The following is an 18,485-nucleotide window of genomic DNA, read 5'->3' as shown; positions in this document are numbered from 1 at the left end:
CAGGGAAAGAAGTGGATTTACCGCTTTAAGACAGACGCAGAAAGACTAAACATCGCTCTAGAATGCCAAACAGATGACAAGAGACAGTTGTAGGGCAAGGGCAATACCATTCTGAAACGGAGAACGACCAGAAACTTGCCGGTATCTGGATCGAGCTGGAGCATACCCCGAGAAAACAAGCCAAAGCATCACATTGACACCCGCCGAAGGGGCAGAACTAGTGGCCTGTCTGAGCGTCGACAAGAAACAAAAGAAGAGTCAAAAGAGGGAGCCAAGCTAGGAGAAGAAAACGACAGCTCCGATCCCTACTCCCAGCCAGCCATACTATGCCGAGGTCGCGAAACAAGTTCGCGAATGGTCCATCAGATTCGACGGTGCTGAGAAACCGTTCGAGTGAAATGGTCCGCCAACTCATACGGCTTGGACTTGTATATGATTCCCCGAGCTATGCCAGAATTACTCAAAGGAAGGGCATTGAAGCGGTTCATCTCCAATAACAAGCAATGGAGAGCTTGGGTGGAATTTATCGAGAGCTTTCACACCTACTTCCTGCCAAGAGATTTCTTTACGAATCTGACGGATCAGGTCAAGCAACGAAAGCAGGGCAACAGCGAGTCGTTCAAGGACTATATGATCGACATGCAGACGCTAACGAGACCGCTTGGGAATTCTACAAAGGAAACACTCAGCATCAACCAGGCAAACTGTACACCGAACCTTAGAATCTCCCTCAGAGCCTACAAAGTATCGGACTTGACACGCGGATGATCCTAGCCGGTGAATACGAGGAACTGGAGAAGGAGCGGGAAGCATTTGCTTAGGAGAACAAATTCTCCAGGGCAAAACTAACAGCCCCTGCGCAATTATGTGCAGAATATGCGAGGATACCGGTGATCAGGAACTTAGAGGGAATAATCACTACACACTGGAAGCAGGCAACACCATCGGAGGCAGGCAACTAACGCAATATACAAAGGCCATATGGCACAACCAGCAGAGGCCAACGCACCACTTATGGAGGCCGTCAAACACAACACAAAGGCCACAGGAGAGTACCCACATCGCAGACCCCCAGGAGCCCTGTCAAAAATATGGAGGTGTCTGGGCACTGGGAACGCGGCTGTCGAAACCAGTGTTTGTTTTTCTGCTGGGTGTGCGGCAGAGTGGATGTCAGGAGCGTTGAGTGCTGCCAACAAGCGGGAAATGGCCAGCGATCTCAGCTGCAGATAGGCGGGCGGGGATCGCAGAATACTCTCCAAACTAACTGGCTAATCGAGAAGGAGCAGCAGTTGTCCGCAGCGGTGACGATTGGTGAAGGCCCGTACTGTCTGTCTGTCTGTCTGTCTGTCTGTCTGTCTGTCTATTCTGTCTATTCTGTCTATTCTGTCTATTCTGTCTATTCTGTCTATTCTGTCTATTCTGTCTATTCTGTCTATTCTGTCTATTCTGTCTATTCTGTCTATTCTGTCTATTCTGTCTATTCTGTCTATTCTGTCTATTCTGTCTATTCTGTCTATTCTGTCTATTCTGTCTATTCTGTCTATTCTGTCTATTCTGTCTATTCTGTCTATTCTGTCTATTCTGTCTATTCTGTCTATTCTGTCTATTCTGTCTATTCTGTCTATTCTGTCTATTCTGTCTATTCTGTCTATTCTGTCTATTCTGTCTATTCTGTCTATTCTGTCTATTCTGTCTATTCTGTCTATTCTGTCTATTCTGTCTATTCTGTCTATTCTGTCTATTCTGTCTATTCTGTCTATTCTGTCTATTCTGTCTATTCTGTCTATTCTGTCTATTCTGTCTATTCTGTCTATTCTGTCTATTCTGTCTATTCTGTCTATTCTGTCTATTCTGTCTATTCTGTCTATTCTGTCTATTCTGTCTATTCTGTCTATTCTGTCTATTCTGTCTATTCTGTCTATTCTGTCTATTCTGTCTATTCTGTCTATTCTGTCTATTCTGTCTATTCTGTCTATTCTGTCTATTCTGTCTATTCTGTCTATTCTGTCTATTCTGTCTATTCTGTCTATTCTGTCTATTCTGTCTATTCTGTCTATTCTGTCTATTCTGTCTATTCTGTCTATTCTGTCTATTCTGTCTATTCTGTCTATTCTGTCTATTCTGTCTATTCTGTCTATTCTGTCTATTCTGTCTATTCTGTCTATTCTGTCTATTCTGTCTATTCTGTCTATTCTGTCTATTCTGTCTATTCTGTCTATTCTGTCTATTCTGTCTATTCTGTCTATTCTGTCTATTCTGTCTATTCTGTCTATTCTGTCTATTCTGTCTATTCTGTCTATTCTGTCTATTCTGTCTATTCTGTCTATTCTGTCTATTCTGTCTATTCTGTCTATTCTGTCTATTCTGTCTATTCTGTCTATTCTGTCTATTCTGTCTATTCTGTCTATTCTGTCTATTCTGTCTATTCTGTCTATTCTGTCTATTCTGTCTATTCTGTCTATTCTGTCTATTCTGTCTATTCTGTCTATTCTGTCTATTCTGTCTATTCTGTCTATTCTGTCTATTCTGTCTATTCTGTCTATTCTGTCTATTCTGTCTATTCTGTCTATTCTGTCTATTCTGTCTATTCTGTCTATTCTGTCTATTCTGTCTATTCTGTCTATTCTGTCTATTCTGTCTATTCTGTCTATTCTGTCTATTCTGTCTATTCTGTCTATTCTGTCTATTCTGTCTATTCTGTCTATTCTGTCTATTCTGTCTATTCTGTCTATTCTGTCTATTCTGTCTATTCTGTCTATTCTGTCTATTCTGTCTATTCTGTCTATTCTGTCTATTCTGTCTATTCTGTCTATTCTGTCTATTCTGTCTATTCTGTCTATTCTGTCTATTCTGTCTATTCTGTCTATTCTGTCTATTCTGTCTATTCTGTCTATTCTGTCTATTCTGTCTATTCTGTCTATTCTGTCTATTCTGTCTATTCTGTCTATTCTGTCTATTCTGTCTATTCTGTCTATTCTGTCTATTCTGTCTATTCTGTCTATTCTGTCTATTCTGTCTATTCTGTCTATTCTGTCTATTCTGTCTATTCTGTCTATTCTGTCTATTCTGTCTATTCTGTCTATTCTGTCTATTCTGTCTATTCTGTCTATTCTGTCTATTCTGTCTATTCTGTCTATTCTGTCTATTCTGTCTATTCTGTCTATTCTGTCTATTCTGTCTATTCTGTCTATTCTGTCTATTCTGTCTATTCTGTCTATTCTGTCTATTCTGTCTATTCTGTCTATTCTGTCTATTCTGTCTATTCTGTCTATTCTGTCTATTCTGTCTATTCTGTCTATTCTGTCTATTCTGTCTATTCTGTCTATTCTGTCTATTCTGTCTATTCTGTCTATTCTGTCTATTCTGTCTATTCTGTCTATTCTGTCTATTCTGTCTATTCTGTCTATTCTGTCTATTCTGTCTATTCTGTCTATTCTGTCTATTCTGTCTATTCTGTCTATTCTGTCTATTCTGTCTATTCTGTCTATTCTGTCTATTCTGTCTATTCTGTCTATTCTGTCTATTCTGTCTATTCTGTCTATTCTGTCTATTCTGTCTATTCTGTCTATTCTGTCTATTCTGTCTATTCTGTCTATTCTGTCTATTCTGTCTATTCTGTCTATTCTGTCTATTCTGTCTATTCTGTCTATTCTGTCTATTCTGTCTATTCTGTCTATTCTGTCTATTCTGTCTATTCTGTCTATTCTGTCTATTCTGTCTATTCTGTCTATTCTGTCTATTCTGTCTATTCTGTCTATTCTGTCTATTCTGTCTATTCTGTCTATTCTGTCTATTCTGTCTATTCTGTCTATTCTGTCTATTCTGTCTATTCTGTCTATTCTGTCTATTCTGTCTATTCTGTCTATTCTGTCTATTCTGTCTATTCTGTCTATTCTGTCTATTCTGTCTATTCTGTCTATTCTGTCTATTCTGTCTATTCTGTCTATTCTGTCTATTCTGTCTATTCTGTCTATTCTGTCTATTCTGTCTATTCTGTCTATTCTGTCTATTCTGTCTATTCTTGATCAGCATCACTAGACGAGTCGATCAAGCCATGTCCGTCTGTCTGTTTCTACGCGAACTAGTCCCTCAGTTGGCTGCTGGCCGCTGCTGGCCGACTTTCCGGTACCTTGTCACGCACACAATCCGACTCTTACGGCTGTTGAAAATCTGTACCATTTAAATGTCAAAAACAAGTGGCGAAGCTCATGATATAATTTCCAAGTCCCCACTCACCAATAATGGCTTCCGCTCAGCTTGGACAAATCTAACTGAGCGTTTCGAAAACAAGCGATTTCAGGTGAACAGCCACCTAAAAACATTGTTCAATGTGCAATCCATAGCACAAGAGTCTGGAGATGCCTTGAAGGAACTTCAAAACACCATTCTGGGTTGTTTAAGTGCCTTACAACTCTCCAGAATTAAAATAAAGTATTGGGACCCTATATTAGTCTACGTTTGCTCTACAAAGCTTCCGAAGCTTACGCTCTGTTTATGGGAGCAATCCTTGCGTAATAAGGTTGAAATTCCTATTTGGATAGAGCTAAATTCTTTATTAGCTGAGCGCCATCGAACACTAGAGGCCGTCGACAGTATCCGGTCTGATAATTCACTCAACGCCCAGCCCAATAAGACACATCGAAAGGGAGAATTGCCAAGAATAAATTCATTCACTTCGAGGGTAGTTCCGATACCCAAAGTTTGCGATCTGTGTTTACAGAAGAACCATCCCGTGCGTATATGTCCACGCTTCTTAAAAATGACGGTAAATGATCGTTCAGCCTACGTCCGCGATAAACAGTTGTGCTCGAATTGCTTTGCAAGCAGCTATAAATTGCAGGATTGCATAAGCGCCCAAAACTGCTTCACTTGCCAAAGTGGCCATCATACGCTGTTGCATCCAAGCAACAATTCTACAATTCCTTTCAGGCTAGTGTCCGCCTCAATCCCACACAGAATTTCGTCCTTCTCAGTGCAAATTTTCAACACTCATGAAACTCGGAAATTGTCCACACTAAACCATATACAAGAAGTACCTCCCACCAATATTACATCCGACTTTGGGTTCCATATACCGCCCTGAATGGCAGGCGTTCCCGAGGAATTAAGTCCTACCAATGCCGAGTCAAAAAATCCATCCTCTACGGAAGTGCCACCGCTTTCTGACGCTAACTGCTGAACGACTGATCCAATTCGGACCATTCATTGAAAAGTTATGCCTTGTCAAAATGTTATATATTCATCTCCCTCGCACTCCCTTTAGCTGAGTGACGGGTATTAGATAGTCGGAACACCAAGCCGACTTTAGCGTTCTCTCTTGCTTTCTTTTACTATTTTGAAGTGATAGTATAATTGACATTTGTCGGGTGGTCGCGTATAGATGAGTCGGGACTGCTTGCTTCGTTGATCCGGGGCTACGGAAGTCCGATTGATGAACTGCTTGCTGTCTTTGATCGGGAGCTACGTAAGGGCCGAGTGTTGGTGCTTGCTGTCGTTGATCCGGCCATGCGGGAGGTTCGAGTGATGAAGTGCTTGCTTCGTGACCGGTACTATGCTGTCTCCGATTTAGAACTGAGCTCTTACGGATCCACCACCACTACCCAGATATTCCTCCTTGTTGATGTTTCCTCAATGATCGTCGGAACGCCAGTCCCTGATCTGACGCTTTGCCTCTGCTTATATAGCCGCCGTTTAGTGTGCCCAGAGCGAACGATTACGTTCCCATTTTCGATAATTACTTATTGGGTCACGATTCTAGAGATGTGTATTTAGTTGTTGTGACAATATAAAGAGAGCACAGACCATTGGGGTACACCACTATTCACGTATTGGGAGGATTTTTGGCAGCAGTATTTTTATAAACTTGGCGTTTATGTTGTCGAGCCCAGCTTCACTCTGAATTCTAAGTACACTTTAAGGTACATAATACTGGTTAACACACATAAACCTAAATTTAATATCCAGGTACAAATTGTGGGTTTAGGTACTTATTTTCAGTGATTTCAGTTACTGTGCAGTTTAAGAACTTTTTATTAAGATCATTAACATCTGTCTTGCTTACCGCCTTATTTGGATTTGCATATTCCAAGATTTTTGATTATATTTCATGTCTGAGTAGTGGCAGCATTATTCAATTTACGGGAATAGAAATTTTTCTTGGCGGTGTGAGAAAGTTTGGTCACACGCGTAGGATCCTGTATCTTTTCCTCTTATTGTACTCCCGTCACGCTGTAATATATCAGCTTTTATAGTTTCCGAGATCACAGCGTTCAAACGGACAGACAAACAGACAGACAGACAGATAGACAGATAGACAGATGGACAGACAGACGGACAGACGGACATGGCTAGATCGACTCGGCTAGTGATCCTGATCAAGAATATATATACTTTATGGGGTCGGAAACGCTTCCTTCTAGCTGTTACATACTTTTGCACGAATACAATATACCCTTTTACTCTACGAGTAACGGGTATAAATAGTCTATAAACAATAATATATGTATTTAATTTTCTATTTTCAAGAAAATATTTCTTAATTTTAATTTATTTTTTTTGTTTTGATATTTTATATAGGGAAACCGTATAAAACTATACATTTTCTTTTTTTTGCCATACAGTAATCATTTGGTAATTACGTAATGTATGGACAGCCCAAGGTTTGATGATTTGGCTTCAATGAATTTTTAGGAAAAGTGTCCCTAAAAGGAATATAATATGAAATTAAAAACGCTCTAAATTGCACAATTTTACAAAAAACACATTCAAACACAAACAAAAAACAATATCACTAAAAATTTATTTAATTTAACATAATTTAATTAATAAATCGAACTATGTTGAAGTATTTTTTGACATTTCTTTAAGGGGTTATATACAGTTGTACCGCTCAAAAAAATGAAATTTTTTCGAATTACTTTTTCAAGGTATAACATTTTACATTTTATGCTCTAAAACAAGAAGTTTTCAAAAAAAAATGGAAAATGCTTCGTTCAATGACTATCTATTGTTATAATAAATAAGTGGTCAAAATTTGGTGTCGTTCGGATTAATAGTTTTTTAGTAATCGTGTCCATCGCAAAGGTAATTTCGAAAAAACAAGATTCTGAGATAATCGCGTTTAACGTTTCATGTTTGTAAAGGCCAAGTTGCAGGTAGTGCGCTATAAATAGCTACAACTTCGGTTCTAATGCTCCGATCGTTCTGAATTTTTGTAAGATTATTCTCAACAGTATATATTTCAAGAATATGCAATAAAAAAAACGATTTTTTCATCTATCACAACTTTATATAACCCCTTAAAAAAAATAGTCTTAAATATGTTAACTATGCTGTTAAATTAACAATGATTATCTTAAATGCTTCCCCATATGAGATGTTAGCTCAGTAAGAGAGTTCGCCGTACACATAATATTTTAATAATTATTATCTAATTAAAAATTTTAAAAATGATTTAATGTGTCGCTTAGACACATGTTAATTAAAAAATAAATGTAAAAAAGAAAAAAAAACATGTCTTGTACTGGACTCTAACCCGGTTCAAAATAACCGGGAGCTGGCATAGTTTCCTCTGGGAACTATGGGAACTTTGTTTTATATCACGGCACGGCTTGTGAATCGTCACTGTGAAGGAAGTAAGAAAAACAATTTTAAAAATTCCAAAACAATTCACAAAATTTTGATGAGTGTTCTAAAAATTGAGGACATAAGGTGTCTTTGGATCAAAAATGCATTGTAGAAGAAAATATTTTTATTTATTTTTTAGCCCCTGTTCACAAATGAAGATTTTTAAACTTTGCTGTGACTTTGAAATTTTGAATGCGCCCACCTTTTCTTGTGGTTCAGTTAGATTTAATTTTCCAAAACGACCGTATAAGAGAGACATGTAACTATTTATTTCCGAAAATATTACCAAAATTGGTTGACCACTCTTGAAGATACATCCCAAAAGACGAAGAAAATTTGTGATTTTCTTAAATCACTATGGACGGCAGTCCATGTAGTGACGAAGCGCACCAGGAGAGTGTGCGAAGGCGACTACTATATATGGGCGGTTCTTTTACAAACCGAACACCTTTTATTGGCTCACATTTTTGATTTGCCTGAAACTTTTTTTACACGTACTATTCGGAAAATAAGTAAACACGTGTATCAGGATTTGACCGAAAAAAAATTATTTTCCTAGTTAGAATTTTTTTAAGTGTGCCAAAAATTGTCAAATTTGAAAAAGTACCCTCTCATTGAAAATCTGTATCTCCGGTTATATGAATCCAATTGACTTCATGTCTTTTGCATTAATTCCTCTGAAACCTCTCCTTTCAAAATAAAATTTCGTAAAAAAAAAATTTTTTTAATTTCTTAAAAATAAAAACAAAATAAGATTTAAAAAAATTTTTTAACTATTACCCCCACAAAAAAAAAAAAATTTTTTTATTTTAATACTTGCGTCATATTGTTAGTTACAATCGGTTTTTGTAAAAAGTTGGAGCCACTTTTAGTTTTTAAAATATCGAATTTGTTTAAAAACTTACAACTATTTATTTAACCGTCTATTTAATAAACAATAATTTTAAATTTATTTTATTTATTATTTTTTTATATTATGTAATTTATTAAACATTTTTAAATATTTTTTTTTAAGTTTTTAAAAAAAATTATTTAATAAAAATAAAAAATTATAAAATTTAATTAATTTTTTTTTTTTAATTTAAAAATAAATATTTAAAAATGTTTAATAAATTACATAATATAAAAAAATAATAAATAAAATAAATTTAAAATTATTGTTTATTAAATAGACGGTTAAGTTTATTAAATAGACGGTGTAAGTTTTTAATTGATTAAAAAATGACTTTTTACTTTTTGTCATTCAGAAATTGTCAAAAAACTTCAAACTTAACTTTTAATCATTAACAATTGTTAAAGGACTAGTAAACAATGAGAAAACATAAATTCCATTAGGATCCGATAAGAGTGAGAGAGTAGATCTACTTGCTGCGACGTTTTTTCATAGAAAAAAGCCGAGGCCTTGCTAAAACAAATTCGATATTTTAAAAACTAAAAGTGGCTCCAACTTTTTACAAAAAAAAAATGACTTTTTACTTTTTGTCATTCAGAAATTGTCAAAAAACTTAAAACTTAACTTTTAATCATTAACAATTGTTAAAGGACTAGTAAACAATGAGAAAACATAAATTCCATTAGGATCCGATAAGAGTGAGAGAGTAGATCTACTTGCTGCGACGTTTTTTCATAGAAAAAAGCCGAGGCCTTGCTAAAACAAATTCGATATTTTAAAAACTAAAAGTGGCTCCAACTTTTTACAAAAACCGATTGTAACTAACAATATGACGCAAGTATTAAAATAAAAAAATTTTTTTTTTTTGTGGGGGCAATAGTTAAAAAATTTTTTTAAATCTTATTTTGTTTTTATTTTTAAGAAATTAAAAAATTTTTTTTTTTAATAAATTTTATTTTGAAAGGAGAGGCTTTAGAGGAATTAATGCAAAAGACATGAAGTCAATTGGATTCATATAACCGGAGATACAGATTTTCAATGAGAGGGTACTTTTTCAAATTTGACAATTTTTGGCACACTTAAAAAAATTCTAACTAGGAAAATAATTTTTTTTCGGTCGAATCCTGATACACGTGTTTACTTATTTTCCGAATAGTACGTGTAAAAAAAGTTTCAGGCAAATCAAAAATGTGAAATTTTTTTTTTGGCCAAATCTGTTTGGTTTGTAAAAGAACGGCCCATATACACGAAGAAATGAAAATTTGCTGTGATAGTCCGATCGTAATGAGTAATACACCAATCGAAAGGTATTGCAAAAACTTAAAGGATTGCATACCAAGACCTCAAGAAAATCAATTGGTTTGGGAGAGAGGGAGGTGAAAGTGAAAAAGTAAAAATTTCGAATTTTGGAGCTGTTGGGGCCGGTGGAGATAAAAGCCCCCTCGCAATGTTTTAGTTGTATTCCTATTGAAAATACCCGTCGAATGAGGGGTCATATGATAAAATCCGACGCTCCGTTCAAAATTTATAGCCAAAATAAAATTTTCTTCTTCTTCCCAAAATGAAAATTTAATTCTGTTTGTCAGTTTGTCCACTTGTCCAAAATATGTTTTTTAAGTTCTGAAAATTTGATATGACGTTCATCACATCGATATAAAAAACTTTTGTTCTACCACTTTTGGAAAAACCCGCTAGTTTAGCGGGAAAACAGCTATAAATAGCTAAAATTCGGAAAGCCGTAACTTCTATACTACTAAAGCTACAGACATGTGCTGCATCTCGTTTGAAATGTATAATGTATTTAAATGCTATAAACGCCTTCTACATGCAATTTGTGTAACTGTAATAGTTAAAAAGATATAAACAAAAGAAAATTTGTTTAAACTTTTTTTTTTAGCTTTTTTTAAATTTTCTCAAAAACGGCTCTAACGATTTTCCTTACAACTTTAAACCGTATAGCCCTTGAGATTCCTTAAATTTTGGTATATATCATGTTTATGTAAAAAATCGCGTTTAAAAGTTATTCAGAAACGAAAATAGCCACTTTTGCCAGCTCAGAACAACTAACGCTTCCTGAGTGTTTAATTTTGTGCGTGGGTATCCAAACTGTATTTTAGGCTCATAGAATCATTTCAATTGTTTTAAGGAGTTCCAAATAGGAAACTTTTGATTTACGACTTTTGGAAAAACCGGCTGCTTTAGCGGAAAAAAAGCTAGAAATAGCTAAATTTCGTTAGTTTGTAAGTTCTACACTACTGAAGCTACAGACATGTGCTATACCTCGTTTAAAAGGTATTTTGAAATACTTAAACGCCTTTTTAACTTAATTTGTTTTAATACAATGGTTTACAAATTATGATTGACCAATTTAAATTTAAATGTATATATTAGCTCCTATGAGAGCAAATGTAAACAAACAAAAACTTCTGATATCAAATAAAAACACCTCTTAACGAGGTAAAAAACTAGTGACGATCGCACCTTCAACATACAAAAGTTCTGATATCAACATTTGTGACGAAAAATTATTACACTCGTCATTAAATAGACTTTCTAATATTTTCTCATTCGGCACGCTGCAATAGAAAATGCCTATGAAGGCGAAAAGGCTAAAATAGTATGCTAGGGCGGGCCGAATGAGAAAATATTAGAAAGAGTATTTAATGACGAGTGTTGCGATAGATTATAAGAACTAGTTCGGCGGGACATTTCTAACACTAGGACGTATACTATCGATATTAAGGCCGATAGGGGAGATCGATATAATGTATGGGAAAGGTGACCACCATTAGATTCCTGGAAGTTAGCACATGTAAAGTTTTCACTCTTTTCTGATTTGGCACGGGAAGTAAGCGGACTAAAAGTAAGAATTGTGAACCTAAGTTAGAAACCCTAACCTAATATTGTAACCTACAGGAAATTTAAGTGCTCGCCAAATGCTCGATTTGAATTGCTTCGCATTGAAGTGCTTGCGCTAATAAATATTATTGGAAACTACGTAAGCTTCAGTATTCTTGGCGGCGCTGGAACTTTTCGAACTCCCGCAACATTCTTAAATTTCTTTTATGGTGAAATTTCCCCAGAGCGGTGCTCTGAGGCGTGCTACATACGTCATGGATCAATCTACCGAACCCAGCGGCGAGGAAAGCCATGCTTTTAAATGTTCCCTATGTCAAATAGCGAACGAGGATGTCACACTTGTCTGCAATGGCAGCGAATGTGAAAGCATGTGCCACCCAGGTTGCGCCGAGGAAAGGGTAGACGGAGTAGGTTGGATCTGCGCAGCGTGCGAGGCTGATGCCCACGAGCAGAATCACATGACGTTCAGATCAGGAAAGCTCGAGGAAACGGTTCCTTCAAAGGAATACAACACAACCCCACAAGGTGGAGACCCGGACGAGCAAGGAGCGGATGGAGCCCCTACATCGAAGAGGGAAGCACTGCACCTGCGCGAGGAGTTGACGTTGTTAGAAGAAGAGGACCACATTCTAAAACTGAGGCAGCAACTACTGCAGAGGCGAAGGGAGCTTCTGTCGAGGTCCGCAGCGGAGCGGGCTGACCTCAGTTGGACGGCAAATGTGCCGGAGGCATGCAGTACCCAAGCGTGCCAGAAACCCCAAGTGTCGAACAACACATTACTGGATGTACCAGGGTTCAACAGTAAGAAGTCATCTTACCCATGGATGTTGAGTACCGGCGGGGAGCGTGACACTGTAGTCATGTCGGGCCGACCAGCAGCCAGAATATCAGCAGAGCAGCTGGCTGCGCGGAAAACTAATGTTGCTGACTTGGTAAAGTTTTCCGGAAAGCCTGAGAACTGGCCCATGTTCCTGGCCACGTACGAACAGTCGACCGAGCTATGTGGGTTTTCCGACGCCGAGAACCTGATGCGGCTGCGCCACGCACTGGAGGGTCCAGCAAAGTTAGCGGTTCGGAGCTTAATGCTACACGCAGACTGCGTTCCGCAGATATTGTCCACATTGGAGATGCGTTTCGGAAGGCCGGAAATAATAATCGATTTGTTGCTTAAACAAATAAAACAATTTCCCTCGGTGAGGGAAAACAAGTTGGAGAACATAGTCGACTTTGCTATGGAGGTGCAAAACGTGTGCGCCACCATGAAGGCGTCCAAGTTGGAGCAGTACCTCAACAACCCTGCTCTAACGCAAGAATTGGTATCCAAACTGCCATGCATACTCCAGACCTTTTGGGGCATGCACAAGATGACTCTACGTGTGTGTACCCTGGCAGACTTTAGCGCATGGCTCTCGCAGATGGCGCAAGGAGCGAACAGCGTTATGGTTCCCAGTTCGCAAGGAAAGTCTGAGAGGCGAGGAGTGGTGAATACGCACGTGGTGCGTAAGGCATGCAAGGTGTGTCTAAAGAACTGTGGATCAGTTCAGGAGTGCAGAAAGTTCCTGGAGATGACAACTTCAGATCGTTGGAAGATGACCAGGCGATTAGGACTATGCTGGCGGTGCTTCTCAAATCACACAGTCCAGTCTTGCGGTATGGCTGGCACTTGCGGCTTAGAAGGGTGTCAGCAGAAGCACCACCCATTGCTAAATCGGGAGAGCCGTGAAGGTGTTCAGGCTAACTGTAATGCTCATCGTCAAGACGCAGCAGCTGCTGTGCTGTTTCGCGTCGTACCAGTGACGCTTTACTCCAATGGGAATCAAGTTAACACACACGCCTTTTTAGACGACGGATCTTCTCTCACCCTGATTGATGAACCCCTGTTGGCGGCCCTAGGAGTGAAGGGACAACGACAGCCTCTCTGTATGCAGTGGACCGCAGGGATGCATCGCTACGAAGACGAATCCGTTAGAGTGGATCTTCAAATCTCGGGTGCCGGCATGACCAAGGTATACAATTTGAGAGATGTTCACTCTGTCAAAGCACTTGATCTCCCGGCGCAAACGTTGGATGTCGACCATCTGAAGAACAAGTACAAGCACCTAAGACACTTACCACTAGGAGGCTACGCTGGAGCCCAACCGAGACTGCTGATCGGTCTTAACAACTGCGGTCTTGGACGCGCCCTCCGCACAAGGGAAGGCAGTCTGGAGGAACCCATCGCCGAGAAGACCCGACTAGGATGGACGGTTAAAGGCGGTGGAACAACGTCCTCTACGGATGCGGAAATCAGAAGATATCATGTATTCCAGATATGTGCTTGTGAGGAGGACAACAATAAAGAGATTCTGCGACTTCTCCGACAACACCTGTGGTCGGAACAGGAAGTGGGTTACGGAGCGGAGTGTAAATCCCAATCTGATGACGATCTTCTGGCCGTCCGGCAATTGGAGGCAAATACGATGCGCGTCGAAGGACGGTTTGAGACCAGCCTGCTGTGGAGGCATAAGGATAGTGATCTACCCGATAGTCTGCCCACCGCCCTCAAGCGAGCACATTGTCTTAATCAGAAGCTGTTGCGTCAACCAGACCTGGCTAGCGAGGTGCGACGACAACTAGACGAGTACGTACGGAAAGGATATGCAAGACCAATCTCACCAACAGAAGCAGTTGAAAGCCCTTACTGGTATCTGCCAATATTCCCCGTAGTCAACGTTAATAAGCCGGGAAAGCTTCGCATTGTGTGGGACGCAGCCGCAAGAAGCGAGGGTATTTCACTTAACTCTCTACTGCTGAAAGGGCCAGCTCAACTGGCGCCTCTGGTGCCCATACTACGCAGGTACCGAGAAAGGCGAGTGGCCATCGGCGGAGACATTGCGGAAATGTTTCACCAGGTGAGAATACGCGCAGAAGATCAAAGGTATCAACGCTTCATATTCATAGACCCGGAAACGCAAAAGCGGGAGAACTACGTTATGCAAGTAATGACCTTCGGGGCAAGTTGCTCCCCAAGCTGCGCGCAATTTGTGAAGAACCGAAATGCCAGTGAATTCGAGAAGCAGTATCCGAGAGCCGTGAAGTGCATTCTTGAGAATCACTATGTAGACGACATGCTGGATAGTGTTGACACAGAAGAAGAGGCAATTAACTTGGCCAGAACCGTGCACCATATACATTCTCAAGCGGGATTCCACATACGAAACTGGGTTTCCAACTCCCGAACAGTCCTGGAGGCACTAGGACAAGAGAAGGGTGCGATGGTACAACTGGATGAGAACGCTGACAAGGGTACAGAGAAGGTTCTTGGCATGTGGTGGGATACAAAGGAAGATATGATCAGGTATCGCGTATCGCCAAGATACAAGCAAGGGGAAGTGCTGCAAGGGAAACGCCGCCCCACCAAGCGGGAGTTTCTAAGCATGATGATGTCCATATACGACCCGCTTGGACTCATTTCATTCTTCGTGATGTACGCCAAAACCATGTTTCAAGAGATTTGGCGGTCTGGATGTCAGTGGGACGACCCTATACTGGAAGCAGAATGGATCAAATGGAAGCGATGGATTCATCACATTCCCAATATCGAGGAATTGTGCATCCCCAGGTGCTATATGCCTAAACAGCTGCGGGGGCACCAGGTGGAGATGCACACCTTTGTAGATGCCAGCGAAAGTGGATTCGCAGCCGTGTGTTATCTACGAATCAAATTTGGACCCGCTATCCACTGCTGCTTGCTGGGCAGCAAAGCAAAGGTAGCTCCGCTGAGGCTGGTATCTATCCCACGTCTGGAACTCATGGGCGCTACTCTTGGCGCCAGGCTGGCATATGAAGTGGAAAAGTCACTTGCCATGCAGATTTGCAAACGGATATTCTGGACCGATTCGAGAACAGTGCTGAGCTGGCTGCGCTCGGATCAGAGGAAGTACAAGCAATTTGTGGCGTTTCGGGTAAGCGAAATATTAGATACCACAAAGCAGGAGGACTGGCGCTGGGTTCCAACTTCCCAAAATGTAGCAGACGAAGCTACGAAGTGGACCCGGACACCCGACTTCAGCAGCGGAAGCCGATGGCTAAATGGGCCAAAATTCCTATGGCAGGAATCAGAAGGCTGGCCAACTGAATCAGCCCAAAAAACCGACGAAACTGATGCTGAACTAAAGGTGCAGTTTATTGGAGTATGCGCATGGAACGAAAGCATAAGTCATGCACAGCTTATCGACCCGTTGAGATTCTCTTCTTGGACCAGACTACTGCGGAGTATGGCGAAAGTGATCTGGAGCCTTCGACGCTGGAAATCAAAAGGGCTGACAGCCAAACAAGTTGAAGACTCGACTACCCAAGAGGATCTTTTAATGGCAGAAAGTATCCTATGGTCAGATGCGCAGGCCGAGCACTACCAGGACGAGCTGGCATTGCTGCGCATGGGTCGACCTCTGACGAGGAAAAGTTCCTTGTACAAATTGGGGCCGTACCTCGACGGTAACGGTGTGTTACGACTTCAAGAGCGCACGAAGATGGGAAGCGGTAAGGATAGAGTGGTCCTACCTAGCAGTAGTCCCATCACCCAGCTTATCATTGCGGAGCTACACGCAAAGCTTCTGCATGCCAACCACGAGACCCTGATCAACGAGCTCCGACAGAGTTTCTGGATCCCCAAGCTGAGGCCAACCGTTGCACGCTTACGTCGATCCTGTCAAATATGTAAGAATAGGCAGGCAGCACCCAGGCCACCTCGGATGGCAGATCTCCCATATCCAAGGCTGGCTGCATTCCATCGTCCGTTCAGTTACACAGGAGTGGATTATTTTGGACCTCTTCTGGTTACGGTTAGGCGAAGCTCGGAAAAAAGATACGGAGTGTTGTTCACTTGCCTCTCTACGAGAGCCATACACTTGGAGGTAGCGTATTCCCTAACAGCCGACTCTTGTATTCTAGCAGTGCGCAACTTCATAGCTCGGCGTGGCAGGCCCGTGGAACTGTGGAGCGACAACGGCACCAACTTCCAAGGGGCTAGTACCGAACTCCGGAGGGCACTGGACGTGCTGGACAAGGTTCAGCTGGAACGTGAGTTTACCGGCCCTGAGATGAAGTGGAAGTTCATCCCTCCTGCATCGCCCCACATGGGTGGGGCTTGGGAGCGCTTGGTGCGATCAGTGAAGGTGGCTCTGTACTCCATTCTATCAAGCGCACGACCCTCGGACGAGTTGCTTCGCGGGGCGCTAATGGAAGTAGAAATGATAGTGAACTCTCGGCCGCTCACCTACATCCCGGTAAAAGACGAGAATGAGGAGGCCCTCACACCTAATCATTTCCTGCTCGGGAGTTCAAGTGGAAGTAAGCCGGCTACGGAACCTACTGTCGAAGGAATGCTGCTCAAAAGGAGCTGGATGGCATCGCAGCAGCTTGCGGATATGTTCTGGAAGCGGTGGCTATTGGAATACCTGCCGGTGATCACGAGACGTGGGAAATGGTGTCACGATAGCAAACCGCTAGAGGCAGGAGACATTGTTTACGTCTGCGACCCTGGCAACCCCAGATCCAGCTGGCCCAAAGGCCGTATCTTGAGCGTGAAGCTCAGCGCAGATGGACAAGTGAGGAGCGCTACAGTGAAGACGATCTCTGGAGTATACGTGAGACCAGCCACGAAGCTTGCAGTTCTATCTATCGAGTCTAATGGGGTAGAATCCAGTCGGAATATACCGGCGGGGAGTGTTGCGATAGATTATAAGAACTAGTTCGGCGGGACATTTCTAACACTAGGACGTATACTATCGATATTAAGGCCGATAGGGGAGATCGATATAATGTATGGGAAAGGTGACCACCATTAGATTCCTGGAAGTTAGCACATGTAAAGTTTTCACTCTTTTCTGATTTGGCACGGGAAGTAAGCGGACTAAAAGTAAGAATTGTGAACCTAAGTTAGAAACCCTAACCTAATATTGTAACCTACAGGAAATTTAAGTGCTCGCCAAATGCTCGATTTGAATTGCTTCGCATTGAAGTGCTTGCGCTAATAAATATTATTGGAAACTACGTAAGCTTCAGTATTCTTGGCGGCGCTGGAACTTTTCGAACTCCCGCAACAACGAGTGTAATACTTTTTCGTCACAAATGTTGATATCAGAACTTTTGTATGTTGAAGGTGCGATCGTCACTAGTTTTTTACCTCGTTAAGAGGTGTTTTTATTTGATTAAAGATACCGCAAATACCAGAGCTGATGGACTATAGCCGTAGTGGCAACTTATGCTTAGAAAAGCCAAATTTATCGAAATAAAATGGTGGCAGGCCTGGACAACGACCCATGTCACACTTTGTCGGCCTGTGTAATCAACGATAACAATTAAAATTCTTGAATAAAAAAAATTCGTCACAATACCCTACAAAAAGTTCGTCACGATACCCTACAAGGTAGACTTGGAACAAAAACGGTGTCACTCTCAAACGGTGCAAAAGAAAAAAACGCGAAGTACCAAAAACTGTTGATAAAGATCTCATGTATACGTGCATATATTTGCCTGATTTTATTTTCCACTCATCTTTGCTCTAGCACTGCTGAAACACAAGTAAATTGAACAGGTATGCTAGTTTGAGCACTACATTTTTAGCGAAAATTACCTCACGAACAAATTACGGGACTTCTTATTAATATTACTGTAAATACATTTTCGACACAATAGGGGGAGACGACTACATTTATTTGGAATTTTTGTCGTCACGTCATATATGAGATTCGTCGAGTTCGTCACATTACCCTACTCGTGAAATTACCCTACACTCCCTTAATGATTAAAAATTAAGTTTCAGTTTAAGACAATTTCTGAATGACAAAAAGTGAAAAGTCATTTTTTAATCTATTAAGAACTCACAATTATTTATTTATTATTATTTATTTATTTATTTAAAAACAATAATTTTAAAATTTTTTTATTTATTATTTTTCTGTATTATGTAATTTATTAAACATTTTTAAATATTTTTTTTAATTAAAAATAAAAATTATTAAATAAAAATAAATTAAAAATTAATTAAAAAAGAAAATATTTAAAAGTGTTTAAAAAATTACAAAAAAATAATAAATAAAAAAATTTTAAAATTATACAAAATTAT

At 40.3% G+C, this 18,485-nt stretch overlaps 1 protein-coding gene across 1 annotated transcript; it reads left to right on the top strand.

Annotated features, from left to right (window-relative positions):
• The first annotated feature begins 447 nt into the window (after positions 1-447).
• LOC123002522 (uncharacterized) lies at positions 448-17,397 on the top strand. The gene is made up of 4 exons (XM_070212057.1): positions 448-706; positions 5,381-5,637; positions 11,602-16,075; positions 16,310-17,397. The coding sequence occupies exons 1-4, from the start codon at positions 448-450 to the stop codon at positions 17,107-17,109; spliced, it is 5,790 nt and encodes a 1,929-aa protein (XP_070068158.1). The 3' UTR covers positions 17,110-17,397.
• Positions 17,398-18,485: the final 1,088 nt, after the last annotated feature.

The sequence above is a fragment of the Drosophila takahashii genome, chromosome 2R (assembly GCF_030179915.1).
Source record: "Drosophila takahashii strain IR98-3 E-12201 chromosome 2R, DtakHiC1v2, whole genome shotgun sequence".
NCBI lineage: Eukaryota > Metazoa > Arthropoda > Insecta > Diptera > Drosophilidae > Drosophila > Drosophila takahashii.
The sequence above is the reverse complement of the archived record's forward strand: the minus strand, read 5'-3'. Positions and strand labels throughout refer to the sequence as shown.